This window comes from Peromyscus eremicus, chromosome 8b, assembly GCF_949786415.1.
Source record: "Peromyscus eremicus chromosome 8b, PerEre_H2_v1, whole genome shotgun sequence".
Lineage (NCBI taxonomy): Eukaryota > Metazoa > Chordata > Mammalia > Rodentia > Cricetidae > Peromyscus > Peromyscus eremicus.
Window position 1 is genome coordinate 33,476,134 of NC_081424.1, and position 25,840 is coordinate 33,501,973.

The following is a 25,840-nucleotide window of genomic DNA, read 5'->3' on the forward strand; positions in this document are numbered from 1 at the left end:
TATGCCAGTTACATAAATGTGTGCCAATATTTTAAAATGTACTCACGAAAAATTGAAAACTGGTATTGTAATCATTAGTAATATAAACACATTTTCAACTTTACTGGGTACCGCGTCATTGACTTCCAAATGGGCTGCACTATTTTACATTCTCAACAGATGTGTGAGATTTACCTCCTTTACCACACTCCAGCTTACACTGACCTCCACTTAGTTTTGAGTAGTTTGAAAGCTTGATAGATTTGATCCAATGCCTTATCCTTTTTCAAAGTTGCAATCCACGGATCTTAGAATAGTGTCAGTCAATTATAATGTTGATATTTTAATTGATATTTTTATATTTATAATGTTTAGTTTTCAAAATAAAATTTTGCATATATAAAACAATTTTATAGTATCACTATAAACACACTAAAGGAGATAATTAAATTTAATACATTACCCCTAACAAAAGTTAAGTTTAATGTTTAATTTTAAACACAGCTTTATTGAGGTTCAGTAAACATATGCATTTAAAGAACCTAACAGGACACATACTATATCAGTGCAGTCATCAAAACCATCAGCTTACTCATCAGCTTCAAAAGTTTGCCTCTGCCTTTTAGTAGTTCATTCTTATTTCCCTAACCACACATCTCTTTTCATAATTACTCAGACTCCTCTATGTTGTAGGTGTGTGCCATGGGTCATTATTTTGTAGTTGCTGTTATATCAGGTAACAGTACCACAATTTGTCTATACATCCACATGTTGATGGACATTTATATTATTTCCAGCTGTTTAATTGATTAGGCTCTTAATGTCTCTTAGAGGAAAATGCAATTACCTCTACACTTCCTCTAAGTAAAACATTAAGGATAGATTAATTCCCATTGTTACTCAGCACCCAGCATAGGGTCTGACATGTAAAGGTATCTAGTAACTGTGTGCTCAAGAATGCAAGTGTGCATTGTCAAGGATCTGAAGATCTAATTAGAAGCAGAGAACAAGCACACCCAAGAGGTCAAAGAGCACGAGGCAGTGAACAGAACTGAAATCATTCATGTCCTTTCCCAAGTCTCCCAACTACTTACTGAGTCTTCCTTCCAAGAACACCCCCAGACCAAATCCATTCACTGAAAATGCTCTCTTCTTTTCTCTTCTTTTGTTTAATTCTTCCTCTCTGACAATCAAGTCTGCAGTGTGAATTATTTCTGAATTTTCTTTGTTCGTGTCTAATAAGTTTCCAAGTTCTGTCCAAACAGCTTCCTACTTAGCTCCCAGTCCTCTGTCTCTGATTTCTTGTAGACTTGACCTTATCTTCCACAATACCCCAACAAGCTACTTTCTTGCCTCTTGATTCCAGTTTGCCCATGTTCATCCTACATATGCTCAGCACATATTTTCCTGATATGCCATTTTGATCATTGTGCTTAGCTGCATTCAGGTCTCATTTGCTCTACTTGAAATTATTTAAAATAAGTCTTACTGAGGTTATTTAACACAGGCAGTGAGGAGTCCAAGTTGACACATGTACATGTGTATCAACTCATACTGAGCTGAACTCACTGATTTCTGTCACTAAACAAAATGAGTGCCCAAATTCTGTGATGCAGAAATACTTAGACTTATAGGAACCTTAGTGAATTATGCTTTTACACAATCCTTGCCTTTGAAGATATCTATATTTCCATCTCTTAAAATGTCTCTGGCAAACACACACATACACACACACACACACACACACACACACACACACACACACACACACCAAAATAAACAAAAACAAACAAACCCCAGAACTGTTTGAGCTCTCCATTACTAGTATACCTATGTTGACTCACCCTAAAACCCCCAAATCAACTGCTTCTCGTCTCTTCTACAGTGACCACTCACTGCCCTGGCTCAGCGCTATTCTAAATACTTTTTTAAGGTCCATGGCCACAGTAAACATGGAGAGCATGGCTCTTTACCCTTGAAACAAATAAGATATTAGTTACTTAATAGGTACATAATAAGCTTTGTGTGCCCAATAAGTTCATATAACTCATAGCAATGTGCTCAGTGAATTTAAAGACTGAGTTGTGGTCCTCTAGTCAAAATATGGCTAATGCCCTCCACATATTTTTAACTCTGTCATCACATTAGTCAAAAATCATTTCACTTCCTGCTTGGGTAGTTGCACCAGCTTCCTCCACCTTATGTCAATATTGTCTGCATTTTCAAAGCAGCACTAACACAGATTATCTAGATCAGTCTCTTACAAAGACTTACATTCATTACATTTCTCCCCTATCACATTCCGTGGCCTGGCTTTCAAAACCGGTAGCTACGTAATGTGTCATCCTTAATTATCTTTACCCTGCTGGGTCCTGGAACTCCACAACTTACTCTTATTATCAAACAGTAGCATTGCACCTGTTGATTGCCCACCCCCATCCCCACTACTCTCTTACATCTCCCCTCTCCACTATTTTACTTTGGACTTCCATGACATCAGCCTTTGGACTCTACTGTAAGTAATGCCAACTTCACCCAGTTGATCATTACTCAATGAATGTGCAAATTGCTAAATCACGTTGTACTTCATAAATATGCGTCAATCAAAATGCTTTATAAGCATGTGTTGAAGCTTAACTGCTCTAGCAATCATTCGTTTTTGTATTCTCAAATATGCATTTGAAATTCAAGTTAGCCTATTTTTCCCATTTCTCTTCAAAGAACTACCTTCACTCCAGCTTGTGTTGTGGGTTTTACTAACCTCTCATCTGCATACCTGCTCCTCTCTCCTCCGTTTGTCTGAATTCTATTAATTATGCCTTGCTGAAGCTGTATGCACACTGAAAAGCCACATCTCCCATGGAACAATTTCATCAATAGCACTCAGGTTTGAATAGCATCACCAACATTCATATATATGAATAAGCGAAATATTCAAAGCCAGTAGCAAGTAGAATGGAAGTAAATGCATTTTTCTCCCCACACCCCACACTGAAACACAAGGCTCATAAGGCACAGAAAATTTGTCAATCTTGTTGACAAAAAAAGTCTAAAGACCTACAAATAAATGAATAAAGTCATGATATTGTCTACAACACAGTGGAAATACAAGCAATTCTTATTCCTGCAAGAGAAAAATTTTGTAGCATAAAAATATTTGAGGAAATCTATGAATTTTAATGTGTTATGGTTACAGGATAATGACTTAAATAGAACCATGAGATCTGCACACTACTATATTCATTTATTTTAAATATAGCATTTAAATTCTGAACTTAAGTTAAGCATAGTTTCACTTCTGATGCTGAGTCAGAGGGTTATGATGAGTTGCAGGCAAGCCTGGCATACAGAATGACACCTTGTCTCAGCAAACCTGAATTAATTAACTCTGAGATTAAGAAAGCTTTCTGTACCCAACAGTGACAATTAAACAAACATTTATTAAACAAATATGTATTGATGTTGGTTAAAATTAATTCAATAGCTCTAATACAAGTCTAGACAGGTAGAACATAAAAATAATATGAGAATATTCTAGCTCAAAAAATGCATGCCAGCTCTAGTTCAGTGTGATAATACATGTATTTGCCATGACTAAGACGATGTCTTTCCTAAATTATATGCCAAAAATATTTCACAACTCAGGGGCTCTAATACAAATGGAGAGGTGGCTGGGGATTAAGGGGAATGGCTTTTCTTCCAGAAGACCCAGATTCAATTCTCAGTAGCTCACAGCCATTTATAACTCTAGTTCTAGGGATCTGACATCCTCTTTGGCCTCCAAGAACACCAGGCAGCATGTGGTGCACCAATACATATGCAGGCAAAATATCCCTGCACATAAAATTTAACAATTTTAAAAATCATATCTTTCATATCACTTAGCCTTGAAGTAGAAACTCTTTGTTAGATGTTTGATTTGGAACCACAGAATAGTCCTTTAAGACTGGGGAGGAGAGAGATCTAGGAAGAACAGGGACATAGTTTGTGGACAAATTTGAGGAAAGGAATTCCTAAGATTGTCTGGGGGGATGAGGTACAGAGAAGACAAGAGAACAAACAGGAAGTGGTTTGTGCTTCCTAGGGATGTGACAGCAGAGCAGCCATCACAGGGCATGCGTGTAGGCAAAAGGGACTAGTCAAAAATCTTTGTGATAGTGTAAGCTACGAAAGTGGTTTCTGTCACTAATTAGTAAGAATTTAAGCATACTGGCTGGGCAGTGGTGGCACACACCTTTAATCCCAGCACTCGGGAGGCAGAGCCAGGCAGATCTCTGTAAGTTTGAGGCCAGCCTGATCTACAGAGCGAGATCCAGGACAGGCACCAAAACTACACAGAGAACCCATCTCGAAAAACCAAAACAACAACAACAAAAAATTATGTATACTGTGAATAGGACAAAAGGAGTAGATACTTTGGAATTTATTTAGGCAGAATCCATAATGATGCAGATTAACTGAGTAAAGATTGAGGGCTAGAAGGAACACATAGAATTTTGATTTAGTGTTCAATCTAATCATGCAATTAAATATGAGTTGGGGAGGTGGAGGAAGCTAATGAGCTTAGCTGTAAATGTATGAAATTAGAAGAATCTGAAAAAAATGATCAGCATAAAATTGGAGGTATGAGAGGTATGGATTGGTGTTTATAAAAGATAATGAGGAATGATGAAAGATAGATTTGAAATTGGTTGGAAAACAAATAAGGACAAGAGCAACAAAACCATCTTATGAAAACATAAATACATGGATAATTACCCTCACAAGGTGCTTACTTTGAGATGAAATGAATGCCTTAGACTGCAAGATAAGGACATAAAAAGGTTAAGAGGACTGGAATGTCCCTAAAGAAGACTGGAAATTGATGGCCAAACTTGATGTCAAGAAACCGAGAACAGTTAGTTGTATCACTTAAAATGCTTTCAAATGCAAGTAATGGAAAAACTGGCTCACCTAGCTTTGAACAATGAGTGATTGTTACATATTGCTCACATATCCAGAATTCCAGAGATGAAGTGGCCTCCAATAGCTGACCCAGGAGCTCAGTGATCTCATCAAGGAAACAGTCTTCTTTGTCTCCATCTACCCCGCCCGCCACAGTTTCCATCTGTTTTGTGCCTCCTACTCCTCTCATGAGAGAAGGACTGACTGACTGGGAGTAGAAATGGGGGCTCTGTGCTCCCCATTCCCATGTAGCCAAGAGACGGTTTGATATGGAAAGCTCTTACGGAAGAATGAAGATGATCCCACCCCAGTATCCAGTGTACCCCTTATGTTCCATTGGCACAGACTGACTTACCTGATGTTTTCTGAAACAACCACTGACTTGGGAGAAGAAATGGGTTTCCTTTTTCTAGAACTAATATTGGATTAATTTCACAGAAGCATTGATCTTTGGTAGTGAGAGATGAATACCTGTACGAACTCAAGATTCTTCAGGTAAAAGGAAATGGGAACCGGGCAAGGGCATAACCAGTCAACAAAGCTCACTACCTAAGGATTAGGTAAACCTTGGGAGGGTGCAGTCTGAGAAGTCATTGGAAAATGACAAAGTGAAGGCAGAGAAAGAATGGAGGGAACAGAACAAAATCAAATGAAATCCCACATCAGGTCATTAATTAGAAAGTAGCAACCCTGGAGTCCCTTTATGAATTTGAATTACAGTATTTTTAATTGGGTTGTGACGAAGACTATACTAGTGACCAGTTGCATGAAAGCTGTTAATTTTCCAAGCTCCAAGTTCCTAACAACTGGAGGGGAGAAAGGGAAGGGGGATAGTTTTTATCTCAGAAAATCAGTAGAGGGGTGTGTGTGTGTGTGTGTGTGTGTGTGTGTGTGTGTGTGTGTGTGTGTACACACACGCACGTGCACGCACATGCACTCTCCCAAGCTCAGGTGTGTACATGCGCTTAGTGCAGGTACCTGTAGATGTCAGGAGAAGGGGCCAGATCCTCTGGAGCTGGAGTTCCAGGCAGTTATGAACCACCCAATGTAGGAGCTGGGAATAGAACTTGCGTCCTCTAAAGAGCACCAAGCACTCTTAATCACTGAGCCATCTTTCTAATACCTGCAGACAAATTTTTAATATTGGGACTGAAGAAATGCCTCAGCAGTTAAGAACACTTGATGCTGCTCTTGCAGAGAACCCAGACAAGGTCCCCTGCACATATAGGCAGCTTACAACCTTGTTTAACTCCAATTCCAGGAGACCCAACTCTCTCTTCTCTCCTCTTTGGGTACTGTATAGTGGTGGTGAAAATGCATACATGCAAGTAAAACACTCATAGACATAAAAAAAAACAAATGTTTTTTTAAAACCTTGTAATATGGAGCAGCATGAAATAACTAGGTCTAGCTAAGTAAGTCCAATGTTGGTTCTGGAAATTTTATTTGTTCATCCAGCAAATGTTAATTCAGCTCCAGCCCACTTCAAGCTTTTGGAGACAGAGCAATGAACAAGATCTCCCTGTCCTCATGGAGTATAGATTCCAGAGAGAAGGAGGGGGAGAGAGGGAGGGAAGGCAGAATTAACAAATATAAAATACGTCAGGGTGATAGTTGACATAAAGAAGAATAAAATGGGGTAAGGAGATGGTTGGCATCTATTATCTGATAGAATTGCTGTTTTAAATAAAGATGGCAGGGAAGGAAATCCTTGGACAGAGGAGATCTGAGCATGATAGAGGGTATCTGGGGAACCCACATTGCAGGGAAAAGAAAAAAGTGTGTCTGATTTAATCTGCGTCGGGCAGGTTTGGAGAAGATCAAGTATTTTGGAGAGGTGGAGAAGGCTTGGAATTTTGGAAGTAGGGGATGAAATCAAAGAATTAGAGTAGCAGGTGTTATGTCATGAGTAAGGAAAGGGAATTTGGGAATGGCTCTAAGAGAGATGGAAAGACTTGATGGTGAGACCTGGTTTAGTGGAACTTGTCAGTGCCATAATTACCATAGTAAAATTGGTTCTTCTAAGGCAAGTGTAACTCTGGGAGATAAAGTTAAAACACTGCAGTTTGTTCCTGTTTTGAGTAAACTAAACCTAGCTAAGCATGGAAACAATTCAAGGGGATGGAAAGTTTGGAAGAAATGCTATACAATTTGAAAATAGATGGTCCCCAGTTTATAATGATTTTACTGGAGACGGTTTCATGACTTTCTAATGGTGTGGTGTCGAAGCACGCCACCTGTACAGCCACTGTTTCATTTTCAGTGAATTACAGGAGCTGTTCAACAGTTAGGATAAACTTCATGTCACTTGACTTTGCCGGCCTATATGCTCTAGAAGGATTCTCAGCACATTTAAGGTAGACTAATTCAAGCCAGGATGTTTATTAATTATGTGTATTCAATGCATTTTTTTACTTAAAGTATTTAAAAATATACAATGAATATACTAGAACATAAACCCATTATAAATCAAAGAGGGCTTGCAATAACACCTCCAAGTCCATTTTAATAAGTAGATAATTTTGGTTTGTAATTAGCACCACTATTTGTGTAGAAATGTTTTAGCTCACATTTCTTGATCATTTCTCGCTCTTCTAGTTTTAGCTAACTCCACTTCGTAGTTGATGAAATACAAGTGCATTGTCTCCTTTATCATTGACAAGTTGCCACAGATTGCTGAGGTCCATGTTCTTAAAACGAATGGCAAGGTGGTATTTTACTGTAAATAAAGACTCATGTGATACTTGTCTTGCTGTCAAGCTTTCAGACTATTAGATGATTTAAATGTAAAACACCCTTAGATGCTCATGCTTAGGGCACATCTGAATGTCTACTCTCTTAGAATGCTTTTTGGGTCCAGAGATGCATGTGACTGTGATCCAAGGTTTCTCTCATCCTACATTTTACATGCTTATTTCAGATTTTAGAAGACACTATTTGTATTTTCCATGGGGAAGTGACAAAGTCATCTTGTTTTCAAAAAAAATTGAAAATTCAAACTTGGGAGCTAGGAGATCAGAAGTTCAAGGTTGTCCTTAGGCACATTGTGAGTTCAAGGCTCAATCCTACAGCCTGGACTACAAGATTGCACATAAATCTAACAAATTATTCCTTCAGTTTGCTTATTGTTACTATTTTTCCCAAGACCTTCATCATTAGAGCAGAACACAGGATTTTATTCCATACTCAGTGTTTGCAAACTGCCAATCATTTCCTAAAGGATCTTAACAAACGGAAGCATTGAATTCTCTGCAGGCAAGGGTGCTTCCCACCTGGAAAGGGACCACTCTGTAATGGAATCCTAGTATATGCATTATCTTCCCTTCTGCCTAGCCCTGTGATCACACAGCAAATTAAAAGGTCTCCCAGGCTCAGCCTGCTTTCCAGCTGCCAGCCCATGGTAGACACGAGGGAGCCAGAAGGGACCAGGTGGAGCAGTGTTGAGTTGCACTAAACACACAGTACAAGGAGATTGGCCATAACTTCCCAATTGAATATTTATATCAGCCCCGTTTCTCATCTTGCTCTTTGGCACTGACCACAGTGCTGAGCTACTGCGATTTCAAGGGCGCTGCATTGTGTTGGAGCTGCTCCGCGAACTATTACGCCAGATGAGAAATGGGCCACAGGGTCCTATTGCTAAGATGGCTTGTTGACCTTTTTTTCCCCCATGGAGACTATCCTGTTACAGTGTCCTAAGGAAGGGGCAATGGGGGTGGGGACATTTCCTGACATCATCTGGCACTGCTGTTCTGTGAATTGTATACAAACCCCATCACTGCTTTTAGCAGAATGGAACTTACCTGCAATTATGTTTAAGAGTCCACAGCACTCTGGGTTGGATATTGCTGCATTTCCATAATTTACTCAGAGGTTTTATTTTTGTTTGCTAAGGTCAGACACTTATCACAGGGCCCTCTCATCACATTTCACATTCTGATTCCCCGTGGCAGGTGCTAACTTCCTAGCGCTCAAAGTGAATGGGTTGAGTAACCTCATAAAGATACAAAATGTCTTGGCCGAGAGAGGAAGGGAGTAGAGAATGCCTGTCTAAGGGAGAGGCTCAGTGTTATTTAGTAAGTCTCATAAACCTGAGAAGTTATTTGGAAAACCATCTACACACACCCATTAACTTTTTCAAGGTAGTGATCACAAACTTAAACTCATGTTTCACTTTCCAAGTTAGTATTGATAGAGTGCCTTCCTAGTGTGTCATTTACCATCAGTTGTACTTAAGAATAACTCATTATTGTTTTGGGATTTTTTTTTCAGTTTTAGGGTTTTGAGAATTGTATATGCAAATACATATAAAATACTATATTCACATCATCCTGCCCCTTCACTGTCCCCTCCAACTACTACTGTGCCCCCTCTCTGAAATTCAAGACTTTTTCTTTATGATTATTGATGTGTGTGTGTGTGTGTGTGTGTGTGTGTGTGTGTGTGTGTGTGTAACATACCGAGTTCATCTAGGGTTGCTAGTCTATACATGTGTTTAGAGTGGACCACTTGAGATTGGAAACCCTATCAGGGAGCTTGGTCTTGGAGAAAACTGATTCTCCCCTTCTCAGCCACCACAGATTGCCTGCAGCTCTTCATCTAGAAATGGGGCCGTGTGAGATTTCCCCATCTACGTGGTCATTATTGTTTCTTCATATGACACAATAAATTGTCCACCACTGGATTTCTTGTGAATTGTCAACTCCACAATTAAATTCTTAAATAGTTAAGTGTAAATCAACAGAGGGCAATGATCATGAGACTGCCACCGAATTTCTCTAAACAGAGAGCATCATGGGATAGCTCCCTAGTCTTCTGTGATGGCAGTACCAGAAAGGAGGAGTTCAGGTAGGCATTCAAATACAGAATTTAACAGAGTATGTGCGGAAGATGTCTGGTCTATTTAGGAGAAAAAGCTGGAACACACAGACCTGATGTCAGAACTTAATGTTACTTTATTGCCTTCTCTTCAGAGGAGAGAAATCTGGTGATGAACTTTTCATGATGCCTTCGAGGTGTATCCTGACATTGGATTCCTCATCCCCTTTACATTGGGAGGACATTGATGTCACACTAAGTAAGACACTAAAGGCAAGAATACTGAAGTGTAGAATTGGGACTTAGCGGCCGGGCGGTGGTGGCACATGCCTTTAGTCCCAGCACTCGGGAGACAGAGCCAGGTGGATCTCTGTTAGTTCGAGGTCAACCTGGTCTACAGAGCAAGATCCAGGACAGCACCAAAACTACACAGAGAACCTCTGTCTCAAAAAAAAAAAGAAAAAGAGAGAGAGAGAGAGAATTGGGACTTAGCAGGACAGAATAAAACAGTGGCTTCAGTCTCACACCGTGGCTTTTTTGAGGAAGGCATTAAAGCTATCCCTTGAGAAGCCAAATGCATGGGCAGTGGTGGGGAAGCTACAGAGCTCTGCGGCATCTGCTTGGACGGGTGTGGGAACTTCCTGGGCCCTGTTGCAGCCCAAGACAAGACTGTCAGGTACAAGGGCCACTCATGCAGACTCCAGATGACAGTCCAAAGGGAGAGCCACGGAAGCTTTGTCATTTGGGTACTGTAATTGTACATCTCCATAAACTGTTTACCTACAGGCTACAAAGAACCTTGATACCTTCCTAGAAGATGAAGCTTCCAATGGCTTAAGAATGCCAAAAGAAGGGGATATGCCCAATCAGACAGGGCCAAGTCATTCGATCATGACTTCTTGATATTAAAAGGGCTGTTTTAGGAAGGGAGATTTAGTTTGACTGGCGTCAAAGGGGATGTTTTCTTCCAAGGAAAATATGGAAGCAACATTTTCTAATACTATATGTTGTCTGAAAGTCAAATGGGTTTCTTATTAAGCGAATGGTTTTCTTCAGTATGAGTTTTGAGAGAGAGCAGATGTGTGCCGGTAGCACTGAACACATGACTCAACTAAGTGAAAACACTTATTCAATATGTACTGCCCTAAGCTAAGTGTACCTCATGAGGGCAAGTTTATTTATCTTCAGTGGATATTTAATCTCTACATTAAGTTATATTTGATCTACTTATCAACTTCAGTTTGAGTCTAAGACCCCACAACTGGTAAATGACAAAGGTGAGGTTTAATGATCAGGTTAGAGATGACAGTACCCAATCGTAACTCTACACTCAGCCTCAAGCAGAATATGGTACTTTCCATTGAAGGGCATGGATTGTCCCTTTGGAAAGAGAAGTTCAATTATTTTAATAGGCAGCTATCTTCATTTTGTGCACTACACTAATGGTTTGTTCTTGGTGGTTCAATACTCCAGTACTGAAAAATGCTTGTCCTATATGACGTTTGCCCCTCTTGGCGGAGCGTCTCTTTAGAAAATGAGTTGATGTATTTCTTGCTGGTAATTGATGGCATTGAATGTTTTGATTGTGGCCTATGGCTTTACCCCACTACTTGCTGGAGGAAAACAATTTCCTGCTTCATTAACCATGGTTTGTAACTGATCTTATAGAAATTTGACTCCTGCGCCATTCAAATAACACTTGAAGGATCTGGGGGAGTTTTGTTCTTTTCTTTGTTTTCCAGTGAAGGGAATCTTTTGAAAAAAAAAAAAATTTAGACATGCTCCCATTAGTTTGAAATATTTGATCACAGTTATTAGAAGTGGAGGTGGAGAACTCATGTTTTATCTGAATAATTTGTTGGACTCAAAGGTAAGAAAGAGGTGAGGAGTGGAGAGAGAGAGAGAGAGAGAGAGAGAGAGAGAGAGAGAGAGAGAGAGAGAGAGAGAGAGAGAGAGAGAGAGAGAGAGAGAGAGAGAGAGAGAGAGAGAGAGAGAGAGAGAGAGTTCCAGGCCTCAAGTGGAGAGTTGTGAGCCCTAAAAAAGGGGGCTGTAAAAGTATCCAGAGAAGAGTATGTTCCTGTCTTTATTTGCTTTGGCTCCAGGGGCTGAGATCACTCTGACAAATGAGTCCCACACCGTGAGTGTTCGTGTTGGCCTTGGAGACAGTAGTAAAGGTGCTGGAGTATTCTCTTTACTGTTTGTACAGCCCATTTCTCTGATCCTTCTCACTAAAGATCAGGAGGTCTTCCTCCCGTGGTCCCACGTCAGCACAGCTCACTCAGTTCTGACCATGTTTGGGGAAAACAGTTGGTAAAGGCCTCCTCCTGGGGGTGCCTGTCCTCCAGCTCAGTAGCACTGGTACCAAGTGGTACAGAGGTGTCACATTGGCAAGCAGAGAACCTGTCTCGGGGCCTGATCAGTGGTAAGAACGTCTAGATCCTATTCACAACTATGATGGCTTAAGGTGACTTGGTGGTGTTGCTGATGTTTTCTTAGGCTTGTGCTTCTACAGAAAATGAGAGTCAGTACTCAATGTGATGTGCTCTACTGTTTTCCCGGACATCAGCCAACCCAGATGCTTTATTAGTTTGTTTTCATGTGAAATTTATTTTGTATCCATGCAGAAGCATTATTTTTCCCCTCTCTCCCTCCTTCCTTTCCTCCCTCCCTATCCCTGCTCCATGTCTTCATAACACACACATGCATACATGTTTGGGGTTTGGAGAAATCTCAAGTTTTATATGCACACGCCCACACAATCACACACACACACACATATACATATGAAAATTCAACACACATTCACATCATAGAGCTAATCCCATCCTTGTATTGGTAGCCTAAAGGCTCTTTCTTTTCCTACAACTGTACCTAGAACAGCGATACCCAAGCTCAATTTGCTAAACTGTACTGACTCTGACTTCAAGTAGCTCAAGTCACTTGATCTGCTTTTTCTTCTCTGTTGCAATGTTATTCTCCATGCCCAATCGTGGCTAGAGACTCTGTGTCATCATCACAGTTGTGTGGTGGGACAGAGCACAGATCGGAAAGCAGCCGCTGCTGTTCTGGAGCCTTGCACTGTAGTCAGATGAGAAGAATCTGCTACGTTACTCCCATTTTTCAGCTAGGGAGAATAGAAGTTTGTGTTGTACAGTAAGTGATATTATGAGCAAAGCAAATGCCAAACCCACATCTTCATGTGCATCCATCCAGCGGGCAGAGTGCAGTTTTTCTAGATAGACACTGAGAATGTGAGACTTTGAACCTTGCCTCTGTAACATCCATTTCATACAAAAGGAGACAGCTGCTGTGGTGGTGGTGCAGAGAGTTTAGGACACTTTTGCATTTCTTGGGTCCTGAACAGCTGACGGAGGGACTCTATAAATAAACAGAGCCCTGACTCATCACCAGGCTCCGCAAAGAGTGAATCACACCATCTGAGTTGGAATAGATTCTACAGTCCACAAACTTAAGGTTTGCCCTTCCTTGGGTTTGAAGAGGACCAGACCCTTCAGACCATTTAGGTCAAAGTCTGTCTGTGCTACAAACAAAAACTGTAGGGAAGAATCAAGAAACTAGTTCCTAGATCTTGGAATTCTCTCATTTCTTCTTTTTAATGACTATTTCAGGCTAAGATTAAGTTCAGTTATTTAAATTGTCCAGGCAGATTCTAATGCTTAAAAGCCTGATGGCATGATGTTCCTTAAAAGGGGGTTGAAATAGACATCCTAAGAAGAAAAGAGGGTCCCCTTTAAATGTAACGAGCAGTGTTAGATGGGGCAAAATAGATGTTTCTATTGACTTTGGTAACTTTTGAGAAAATATTCCATTACTATTGAACTTTCAAAGTATCTGTCTTGATGGCTAAATGCCTTACAAGAGAGACTATACAGGAAGATACTTCTAGACTGATGGTAATATGTTATAGTTCTGTTTGTTAATGGCTCCTTTGGTTGTAGGAAGCTTCAACCCAGTGAAACAAATATGAAGGAGTTACACTGTAACATTCCAGATAGCTGCATTTTCACTTCCTGTGGACTGCCACACACCGGGGCTGTATTTATTTCAAAGGCTAATTTTTTTTTTGTTGTTGTTTTGCAGAAGAACTGTGTTTTGTTTCCTCTCTACTCCGTTCTGCAGTATATGATCCATCCTTTCATTCCTGACTGATTTTCCTGGCTTACACATCTTGTCCATGGTCCAAATTGGCTAGGAGCCCCTACCCTACTTTGAGCCTTTAGTAATACCAATGACTAGGAGCCTCCCTCAGGGTCCTTTATTTGAACCAATCAAAATCCAGCTAACAATTTCAGAAAAAAAAAAAACTTCCCTGCCTCTTTAAGTTTACTTTACTGTCTGTCCCATCAACGGACTGTTCACATTCTAAACCTTAAATTCCAAGGCAGAGCCTCTGCCTTCTCATGTAGAGAAGCTTTTGCTTGTGCTGAGAACCAGTTAAGGCATCTAGTAGAAATCTGAGCTGGTGATGGTCTGGCTATAACTGGGAGGATCCCTATCTCCATCCTCAGGCTCAGTGACTGGCTGAAGGACTCATGGAATCCAGATATGCTGACTGATTGATGGCTGTGGTTTATTACTGTGAAAGAACACAAGTGAAAAATCAGCAGATGAGAAGAGGCCCGTTGAACACGGCATCTGTTTGCCTGATAGAAAAGTGCTCTTCTGTTGTTCTTGAGATGTCTACTTCAAGCCGTCTTTACTGTTCTTCATGCCATTGGCCACTTAAACATAAACATCTGTCTAGACAGTGTACATCTCTGCTGCGATTTTTACCTATAATTCAGGCAGAGCCCAAGAATTAATTTCTACTTCTTTTCTGTCAGTAGAGTTGTACAGAAGGTACAGCATATACAAACAGTATTGCCCTACATGGATGGAGACCCATCCAAGTCTTGTCTGCTGATTCTGAAGCCTAGGTCATGCACCTGCCTGCTTCTAGCTAATGCGCTTTCTCTCCACTAGGGGTCAGGTTTCCCGGAGTCCTCAGAATATTTACAGCTTTCTAAACACTGCATAAGGAAGCTTGATGAACTCTAAAGCATAATATTGGTTTTCTTTTGCTAATGTTTCCCCAAGCACCAGCCCTTTCTGTTATGTGGTGGTTAAGGCAGGGATCTGATCATTCAGAACCTTCTTGGGCCAAGCTGAACCATAGCTGCACCATGAGCAGCTCAACTTCCAGCTTCCTTGACAACCCACCATCTTGATAGTTCAGTGTCTGAACTATGAACTAATTGAAGATGGAGACACTTTTTGCTTTTATGTACTTTCAGCAAAGTCCTTGTACCTTTAGCTTTGGGAATTTCGCCTAGTAGATTTCAAAATTTTCTATAAAAACAAAAATAATAACAGGGCAGATATGAATTAAAGAGGACCCCCCCCCCAAACTTCTGAACATCGTTTAAATTTCTAACTTTGTTTCTTATTATTTTATTTTTTCTGTTGCATGTACACTGTGCCAGAGTGGAAAGGACACATCTAATTTCTTTCTCTGAAAGAATTTAGTATTTCATTATCAAATGTGATGCAAGCTACAAAGGTTTTCAGGACTGATTTTTATTCAGATGAAGGAAAACACCTTGGTCGAGGTTACCAAGAACGTGTGTTGCCAAAAGATGGTGAATATTATCCAGTGCATCTTTGCAACCATGGACATAGTATTTGTTAACATATTGCATTACACTGACCTCCAGATACTAAACCTACCTTGCCCTTCCAGGATAAGCCACACTGGTCCTAACATGGCTTCCTTTTCCTTGCTGGTTTCCATTTAATAGTAGCCTAACTTCTCGGCTGTGTTTTTAAGAAGTATGAATCCATACCGTTCTTCTTGAAACTGCCTTTGTCTGGTTCTGGATGAGGATAATGCCACTCTCCTACAACAGGAAAACAAGGATTCCCTCCTTCTCTCAGCTGACAGAATTTGCATAATGTTATTTTTCTTCACATGTTTACTAACATTCATTAGTGAAATACCTCTAGAGTTTTATTTTTGTTTCCGTTTTTAAAACATACTATTTTTGTGTGATGTGCCTGTGTGGTGTACATATATGTTCATGTGGGAGAGTGTGTTCGTGTGCATAGAGGTGGGTCTGTTTGTTTGAACCCATGCACACCCAGAGGACGACTCTGGGTGCTTTTTGGAATGACTCTCGAATTCATTTCCTGAGACAGGCTGTCTTCATGAACCTTGAGGTCACCAATTTAGTTAGACTAACTGGCCAGTACCTTCAGGGATCACATATCTCAACTCCCAAGCTTTAGCATTACAGTATGGCCTATCTTGCTCAGCTTTTGCATGGGTGCTGAGGATTTGAACACAGCTCCTTATGCTTGCAGAAAACCTTTTTTTTTTTCATCCTCATCCCTGGAATTTTCTTCAATTGATAGTTGGTTTTGGGATGTTCTACGTTTTTTACTGGGTCAGGTTTGACCTCTTTCAAGAAATTCACTAGTTTTATCCATCCTTGAGTTCTTTGACACAGCATTAATGTTCTTCCATCCTTTGGATACCACCGTTGTCTCTAGTGATCTTCTGAAGTTGAAAATGATTTGTATTTATCACATAGTTTTCTATTTCAGTAATTTCTTCCCTTTATTGTTTCCTCCTATTGGTATCTGCTTAGTTGCCTGTTTTTAGTATCTTGGATGGAAATGTAGACCACAGAATTTTTAAGCCTCTCTCCTTGTTTCTCACTAAACACCACTATATTTGCATATCATGTTTTGAATTGATGTATTTTTACAATTATTTTGTCCTATACATGGCTTTTGCATTTATTTTTTTAATTTTTCTTTGACTGACATTAGGAGATTAGTCCTATTAGTATTTATCTTGTAGACCAACATAGTCCTTTTAGCAGTGTTGCATGTATAACTGAAAATAATTTCTGTAGTTACTATTCAGTCCTTTAAGTTAAGTCACATTGTTGATAATAATAATTTTAAGGTTTTTATTTATTTGGGGGTCTTTTTAAAAATGTTGACTATTGTGAAATCACTTCAAGAAATTCTGACCATGTTCACAGAGTTGCTTCTTTCTTCCTTTAATTTTGTCAGAAAATGTTCATCCTCTCAGAATCTCAGATGTTTTGAGTATATCAATTCTTGCATATTCTCAGAAGCAAAAATACGTCAACATCTTCTCTTTCTGAGTGGGTGTTAGAAGTGTTGCACATCCAGTTGTCAGCCTCGGGTCTGTTTTTAAGCCACTCGGATCAAGAAGGTCACTAGGATTTTCTCTGCTTTTGAGTTCAGTTTATTTATGGCTACTGGTTACAAGTTATGAGAGTTAAACATTTCCCCCATTCTTCTGTGGTGGCACCAGAGGTGGTCATTTCAGGAAGGCATCCGTGTCCACACAGAATGTCATGACCGGGGTCTGCTCTTTTTTCTGCATCATTACATGGAACATGCATGTAGGATTGCACGGAAGGACAAATCATGAATTCTCGCTACGAATTCTAGTCCTGTCTTCATGAACACTCAAAGACTTAATGGAAAAAAATTATTTTCTGAAATTTCAGTTTAATCTCCACCACCTCCTATTCTAACAGGTCTATGGAAATGCAAGACCTAGCAAGTCCCCATGCCTTGGTTGGAGGCAGAGACACACCTGGGGGGTCCAAGCTGGATAAATCCAGTCTCAGCAGCACTTCAGTCACAACAAATGGGACAGGAGGTAAGTGCCACTCCAAAGATGCCCAGACTCACATCTAAGGGTTTGCTTTAAGTTTATATGTCAGGGGTTGTTAATAAATGGCTATCCTACCAGTGATGCTATAATCAGAATTAGATCCAAGGAATATCCAGCTAGTGTATTACTAAGTATTCTGCTTGTTGTCAACGCTGAATCCTTTATCTATAGCAGTGAGCATTCATAGAGACTAGATAGTCCTGAGAAACATTTTGAAAAACATTTAAAAGATTACCTTTTTTGTATTTGCCCTTATAAATATTCCACAGAATTAAAAAATTGTGGATAAAAATATCACATATATGTGCATAAATTTCCATATTAAATATTTTTGTTTTAGTTTACATTTTAAATGAAAAAATGTTACCCTATTTATTAAAATGGTGTTTCTTGCAATTGATTTAAAATGCAATAAAATACTTATATCTGCTGTATTTTCTTTTCAAAAAGAATAATACTATGATATCTAGCACTTACATGAAAGAGAATTGCATTTTTCCAGATAATTTTCTCATTTTGCTAAGTCATAATTATGCTGCAACCTATGGCAATGATAAATAGTTATTTAAAATATTCTCCATTATTAATTTTAAGAATGCATTCAGGTTGTCAGAACATATGATCCAACTGTGTAAAATATGTATATTTAGAGATATTACAGCATATATACACACACAAGCAATATGAAATTTTTATTGTAAATCATTCGCTATCATGTTGAATCTCGTAGATTCAGTCTACGTATGAAAGTTAAATTTATGCAAAATCTATTTTACTTAGAAAACTACTCATATCACTAGATATCAGCATTTGCCACATCATATTTTCTTTTCAACTTTAAATAAATCTTTGAGATTGATACGCCCTTCCCAATTAATCTAAAGTCCACGGTTTTCTTTGTCGAGTTGTGTGCATTGCAACCCACCCTGCATTTAATAATGTGTTACACCAAACCCTTTGTAAATTAACACTTCCCTGGTTTATTTGTCTCTAAACATGCATCTATAATTTCAGCTAATTAATGGATATGGGAGTGCAAGTGTATAGAGATATTTAGTCATAACCACTGGAATGAAAACATTTCCGTTTAAAGTCAGAGCTGAGCACAGATAATAAGATTGAAGAATTCAAGCACTCTGAAAGAAAATCTGGGAGTTCACGACTCACACACATATTTCAGAGCACCAATGCAGATCTGATACACTAAAGCATAGAAGACACACAGTGCAGTTAGAGTCTTGCTAAAAGGTCGGAAAGTGGTGCCCGCATTGAAGATTGCTCAAGTACACCCAGCAGACCTTCAGACAATGAACTCTTATACCGTTCCTGTTCTCAGGGGACAACATGACTGTTTTAAACACAGCAGACTGGCTGCTGAGTTGCAACACCCCCTCTTCCGCAACAAGTATGAGAGCCAATGGTACACTGCATGTGTTTGGGTGTGTGGATTTGACCTCCTGTTTGCTGTCTGCTGCTGCCTCTGTGTTTGCCCCTCTTTTCTACGTTACATATTGAGAAGCAAAAATGAAAAGTGAACAAGCCTTGTAGCTGTTCATGGTTCATAGTTGGCTGCGGTTTCCTTATTGTTTATTAATCATACATGCTTAAATCAGTAGGGTTTTTTCTTATGTTTTTCATAATTCAGCGACAACAGGGATTATATTGACTTACAGTTAATTACCAGTGTCTTAGATGGTTCATTCAGCGCAATAAAATCACGTCAAGCAGAACTGTCAAAGCCAGTGAGCATTCATAGAAACCTAACTACCTAATGACTCATTTATTTCCACATTTTAAGCTTTTAATATTGCAACAGGGTTTCTACTATTTTGTACTACTTGATAAATAGTCCCAAGAATCTAAAATAAAATTAGCATTCACCACCCTAACATTTAAAAAGTTACCAGTAATAAGAGCTATGTAAATGAAATCATTAGCCTGACACAATGGAATGTGCCTGTAATTCCAGCTGCTTGGAAGGGTGAAGTGAAAAGCTCACAACTTTAAGTCCAGTAAAATTCCATCTCAACCAATAAATTGAATAAATAAATAAATAATAAAATTATGAATGAAGTCTCTTAAAATGCTCCAACCCATTGATATTGACAGCATGTATGCATACAAGAATTCTCCTAGAAAAATGGTCCTCAACCTGTTTGCCATGACCCCCTTGGGGTTGTATATCAGATATCCTGCATATCAGATATTTACATTACAATTCCTAACAGTAGCAAAATTACAGTTATGAAGTAGCAACAAAATAACTTTTTGATTGGGGGGTCACCACAGCATGAGGAACTATATTAAAAGGTCACAGCATTAAGGAAGTTGAAGAACACTGTCATAGAAGAAACACTAGCATGCAGTCAAAAGTTAAAAGTTAGAACAAGACCATCACACTGCTGCAGATCCTGACATTTTAGGATTTGATGGAAGTGTAGATCCCATCCAGAAATTAACATAGACGCAATTCGGCTGGCTATTGCTCTATTTCAGATTATATTAAAATATATGACAAATAAATAAAGAACATTTTATTACATTCATTATTTATGTTTTCATAGTTTGAATCGCAAATATTTTCCACTTTCATGCTTGAAATATACTTTTCATGCTTGAAGATGGTTGCCAGAGTGTAGTTATTCTTGATTCCTTTTGGTAAAGATCCAGATAGTAAATGCTCTTCCATGATGGTAGGTCGTTCATTCTGTTCCAGCATCTCATGTCCTCTGTTTAGAAGCAATGGGCTGTATGTAAATGAACATGGTCCAGTTCCAACAAAACTGTATTTCTAGACCATGAAATTTAAATTTCTCACGCTTTTCTTGTATTGCAAATATGTTGTGTTACAAAATATTCTGATTTTGCTGTTTCTTAAGCAGTACAATGTAAAATTCATTCATGGCTCACTGATACTTGTTCTTAAAATGATTATAATGTAATCACATGCAATGCGGTGTTACAATGGTGAACTCATGTGATGAATGTTTCATCATGTCCATGTCATCTCACCCAGAAACATCTTTCTCAATGTAATAAAGCATCACATTTTCCTGGTTCCCAATGTGATGCTCAGGTGGCATCTGCAAGGGCAAGATGTGCATAACAGAAACACAGTGAATCTGGACCACAGCACTCTGTCTGTGTCACCTTGAGTTCCTCCTTTTCCCCAAGTTTTAGTTCCTTTATGTTAAAGGAAGATTGTATCCTTCCTGGCAGGTATTTTTGTTATTAGATAACATATATACTGGTTGGTGATAAATACCAGTATAGTTTTCTGTCAGTAGATAATTATATAATAGTTCTTTTTTAGGAAACTGAAAACATGGGTTGTATGAAAATAATGTTTGCCCTACAAATATTATTATAGGAAAATAATATTTGCCATGCAAATAATATTTGCTCTGAATTTACAGTTGTTTAAACTGGGCCAAAGAAAGCCCTATATTATCAATATGTTGAGAATATTTTGACACCTTTATTGAGTGGTATTAGTAATGACTAATAATGTAAACTTGGTGGTGTACTGATAGGAAAATTTTAACAAATTTTAATGACTTCTCAGCAGTTCTTTATGATACAAGCTAAATATTTCCTGTTGTAATCTCTCTTACTGAGGATAAAATACTTTTTAAAGATTTTTGTTTTCCTTATTATTTTTAGTTCTGTGCACTGTGCGTGTGTGTATGTGTGTGTGAGTGTGTGAGTGTGTGTGTGTGTGTGTGTGTGTGTGTGAGTGTGTGTGTGTGTGTGTGTGTGTGTGCATGTGCCCCTGGAGCAGGATTTACAGGTGTTCCTGAGCCCCTGGATATGGGTGCTGAGAACTGAACCCAGGTTTCTGCATTTATCATTGGTGAGCCATCTCTCTGGCCCCACATACTTTATTTTAATTATGGTTTTACTATTAAATTTAGCTCATTTGATAAATTTATTATCACAAAACAAAAAGAAAACTAAAATCTAATGGCTTTCTCCCACTTTCCCTTACCGATAAAACAAATTTTAATTGCGTAGATTTTCATATAAGTTGAAGTATCACCTTAAGACTCTTCCTCCTTGTTAGTGTCACTGAAGTGTGTGATGATATTTCTTCAAGTGATTTAAGAAGTTACATCGCCTTAGTTCCTACTATATCAATCTATGTGGGGATTTATGCTGAAACCCACATTTTTACCTCAAATTTTTATCATTTGTGAAAGTCAATGAAATGTAAAATGTAGGAGCAAGGTTGGGTACTGTGTGCCTACAACCTCAACACTCAGGAAAATAAGGCTGGGAGAGGGGGAGGGATGGAGGGAGGACTTAGCAAAAAAATCAATGGGGAGGCTTTATGAGCTGTATGGATACATGATTATTTCAGCTCCACTGTTAAGTACATAGATGCAGCCAAGAACAATACCTAAATAATTAAGCCTGGCTGTGTTCAAATAAAGTTGACCTAAAGACGCTGGAATACAGATTTCACATCATAAAATATTCTTCCATAGCTTTATAATCATTCTCAGCCCATAAGAAAACAGGCTATGGGGCAGATTTTTCATGATGATTAATACAAGTCTATTGATATGTTGTAGACAAAAAAAAAATTATCTGTAGGCATCTGAGAACCTTCTTCCTAATGTAAGTAATTCCTGATCCGAATTTAAGAAATGGTGTCAGGAACCTTGACTCACTCACTACATGTCATATACAAAAATACTTAGATATGTTGGGAGTGCTTAGGACAATGTCAAACACAGTGAATTTTTATTTTCTCAATTAATTGAATCACATCAAGATCCAATTATAATCCTTGCTCAATACTAGCAAATGGGAACCCAGTGCCCTAAACAATGTGCTACTGACCATTCAGGCGCCAAAACACAAAGCACAGAGAAAAAGACCTGAAAATGACAAAGAATGCCATGGTATATCCAAGCCAAGTGTGCAACCAGAGTGGGTGAAGACTTAATTCATCATGGAGCTCATAATTCCTGAAAGAAGAGGTCTGGGAAATCAAAAACGAGAGATTGTTATCAGTTTTATTTTGTAAACTTGCAATGGAAATATCAAGGAATCTTCCAGAACTTTCAACATATAGACAACTAACTCACATGCAGTAAATTTGTTTCTGAATGTCAATTATTTGGGAAGAATCCCCTATGACTAAACTCTACCCTTTTTGTATTCTACAACTATGCTTTTCAAATATATATTCTAGTAGAATGATAATATTAAATTGCTTCATCAAATTCTTACACAAAATTAAATATTAATTATACAATTAGGAATAGAGGGCACTAATAGGCACTCGTAACTTTTTGAGTGGATAGATTGATCCAGACAAACATAAATGGTGTGCTATAGTGATTACTAAAACTGGAAGGTGATGCCTGCTTCCAGGTAGTGTTATAAATTTGAATGTTGTTAATAGATCTCTTCTTATATTTTTTTTGGTTGTGATCCTGGCCTTTAATAGCTGAGCCATCTCTCCAGCCCATAGATCTCTTCTTGAGATTCTTTGCAGAATCTGTCAAAAGCCAGGGGATGACATAGGGAAAGAACAGGAAGTTGGATGGGGAAAAAGGTCACAAGGATGGGGAGAAGTTGGGTAAGGAGGAGATGAGAGAGGAGAAAAAAAACAAGATCAAAATATACTATATGAAAAAAGTCACCATGTGTGATTGCTATGGTCAAGAGGGAAATGTATAGAGTTATATACATACCAGTTTAAGCATTGGCTTCTGAAAATGAAATGCAAATATTGGCCTACCTTCCAAGGACTAAGCATGATAGTGTGATCAGTGAGCATCGCGTTGTGTTTTGATAATAAAATGAATTTCTTCTCAAATCAATATCGCATACTGCTCTTAAGCCTAAATTCTAAAGATAATCTAAGGGTACAAGATAAATTTTGCATTCAAAACTGAGATGGGAAAAGGGATGAAGAGTGACATGAGAATTTAGAAGCTATAAATGATTGCTGACATTAGTCACACATGATCTGGACATAGTCTGTAGCTAGCAATTATTTTAAAAAGCTAAAGTATTGAGAAGCTAGTCATGTATGTATGTGTATATACATATGATATACATATATGATATACATCATACATACATATATATATATATATATATATATATATATGCATACTGTTTTACTATTTGTCTCTTTACAAAGCACCCAGCTGCAGGTAGAAGAGAACTACTGGCTGGACTGATGTTGCAGGTGCTCCTTAGTAAAATGATTTTGAGTGCAGTGAGACTTAACTCTATCCTATTTTAGAGGCATCGATTGAAGCTTTTTATTTTGAGCGTGTAAAAAAAAGAAAGCCTCAGAACTTTTTACACCATGACATTTGAACATGACTGATGATTTTAATTCAAAGTACTTGTTGCAGGAGTTTGAGTTTTTCTGAAAAACGTGGGGTTTTCTACTACACAAGGTTTTTTACTTCTATTATGAATATGGAAATAATTTTGGATACTATTCTGAAAATAAGTGACAATCCTTCTTGATATGTATTAGTTTACAAAACTAACATGGATTAAAACACATTTGAACACTTCCATGAATACATGCTGGATTTGGGTTTTTATAAGTTTTGGAAAACAGTAAAAATACAAAATTTGTTTTGTTAATGAATATTTTCTTAATAGCACATGGATATAATGTTAAAAATAGTTTTGTACTTGGACTGTTTATGTTATATTTCATTAAAAATGAAGAAACAAAAATAAGAAAGACAAAAATCAATATAACTCAAACATATTTGAAAGCCCAGGGGACGTGATGTCCATTTTCAAGGATTTCTTTTTATAATTCTGATGTAATGTGTAGTTTATACTACTTAATCTGTTTTATAGTATCAAAAATATTCTAATACCTTTTTCAAACATTTTATAACAATTTTAATGATATGAAAAGTATTCCTTTACCTGTTTGAGTTTCCTGCAATTGAGAAAAATCAGATTGGTTCTTATTAATGAATAGCCTTTCCTTCAAGGAATAATAACCAAATAACAGCACCTTCCTAGTATCTCAAGTGATTTGCCAATACACATGGAATATAAAAATCTAATTTATCTGTTGGGAAAAGATAACCGATTTTTGTCCCTTTTCTTCTATTCAAGCATTAACCAGGCTCAACCCAGCTAAGCTCCCATGACCAGAGAGATTTCTCAGCACCATGGTCATTGACACACCCCTTTCTATTTTATACTAGCCTTACCTGCAAAGGAAAGCAATTGGACATTAATGTACATATTTTTCCTTCAAATATTAGTATCAATTTTGTTGACTTGTTGCTATAGAATCCATTCATTTTAGAACACTGAACACCTATTAACGTTTCTGCATTCCTTCACATTCTCTCCAAGGGATGGCTTTTCTCAATAAAGTAAGCCACTTTTGTCTTGAATACAGACTTTTAAAATTAATGAAAGATGTTACCCGTATTATGAATGGGGAAAACCTCCCTTTCTTGTCTTCTTTCTCCTTTGGACTGCCTGAAGCTTTCAAATTTCATGAAATTTAAATCAAAACCAATGCTGAGTAATGTTTAAATGAGCTCTCAAAGACAGCATCCAAGGTAACAAAACTAATGACCGCCAACATGTCTGGCTTCTAGCTCTGCCCCTCTCATCTCACAAGTGAGACATCTCATAGAGGTATAATAAATCCCTTTTACAATATTGTTTATAGATACAGACATGTTTAAACAGGAGCGTAGCCATATTAGAATTGGAAGCTCTAAGAAACTGTCTCCCATCTTAATGTTAAAAGAAGGCTGTGGACTATGCTTTTCATCATTGGTGTCAGAAGTAAAATGTAGACCTTGAATCATACAGAGTAGCTTTCACATCCATCTAGATCATTTCCTGGATTATCTTCATGCAGATGTAAGGGAGTTTGCATTAACTGATGTTGCTTGAAGGCAGTACAATATTAAGAGTAGATCCTGTAAGTTCACCAGCTGTTGACAAACTCAAGTGCTTACTAGCAGTGGGGTCAGGGCAACTTATTTATTGTTTTGTGTCTCAGTCTATTATTTGAAAAATGGAGATGGTGATAGTGTTCACTAACTGCTGTGGAGTAAATGAGTTCATCATTTACATGATTTACTCCTATCCATCTACAGTGCCTAGAATGTGTTAGGCACATTTTGATTATGGTGCTATTGCATCTACTTTCAACCATGGCACTTCTCACTGTGTTTTAAAATAGTCCCCAAGAAAAACATGCATAACATAGCTTAGTAGTCTATCCAAGTATTTTACAGATTTTCATTATAGTGAAGTATTTTTAATTATTCTAAAAAGAAATCACATTTTTATCATACTGTGAGCCACTGTCTGGTAATGGCAATTTCACACAGCCTGTTATGGTACACAGACCATATA

General features: G+C 38.2%; 1 protein-coding gene and 1 long non-coding RNA gene across 7 annotated transcripts in view; one reads left to right on the forward strand and one right to left on the reverse strand.

Annotated features, from left to right (window-relative positions):
• Eya4 (EYA transcriptional coactivator and phosphatase 4) overlaps positions 1 to 25,840 on the forward strand; it is a 241,353-nt gene that overhangs the window by 164,550 nt on the left and 50,963 nt on the right. For 4 of the 6 annotated variants that reach the window (XM_059272649.1, XM_059272652.1, XM_059272653.1 and 1 more), the window contains exon 4: positions 17,319 to 17,443. In XM_059272649.1, coding sequence (XP_059128632.1) covers positions 17,319 to 17,443 — 125 coding nt within the window. Of the gene's footprint in view, positions 1 to 4,994; positions 5,419 to 9,896; positions 10,001 to 17,318; positions 17,444 to 25,840 lie in introns of those variants that run through there. The other 2 variants (XM_059272651.1, XM_059272650.1) reach the window with 2 other exon arrangements.
• Positions 20,086 to 24,745, reverse strand: LOC131918523 (uncharacterized). Its single transcript, XR_009381008.1, has 3 exons — positions 24,670 to 24,745; positions 22,342 to 22,445; positions 20,086 to 20,187 (listed from the first exon to the last, which is right to left on the reverse strand). It is a non-coding gene; the product is annotated as an uncharacterized LOC131918523 (long non-coding RNA).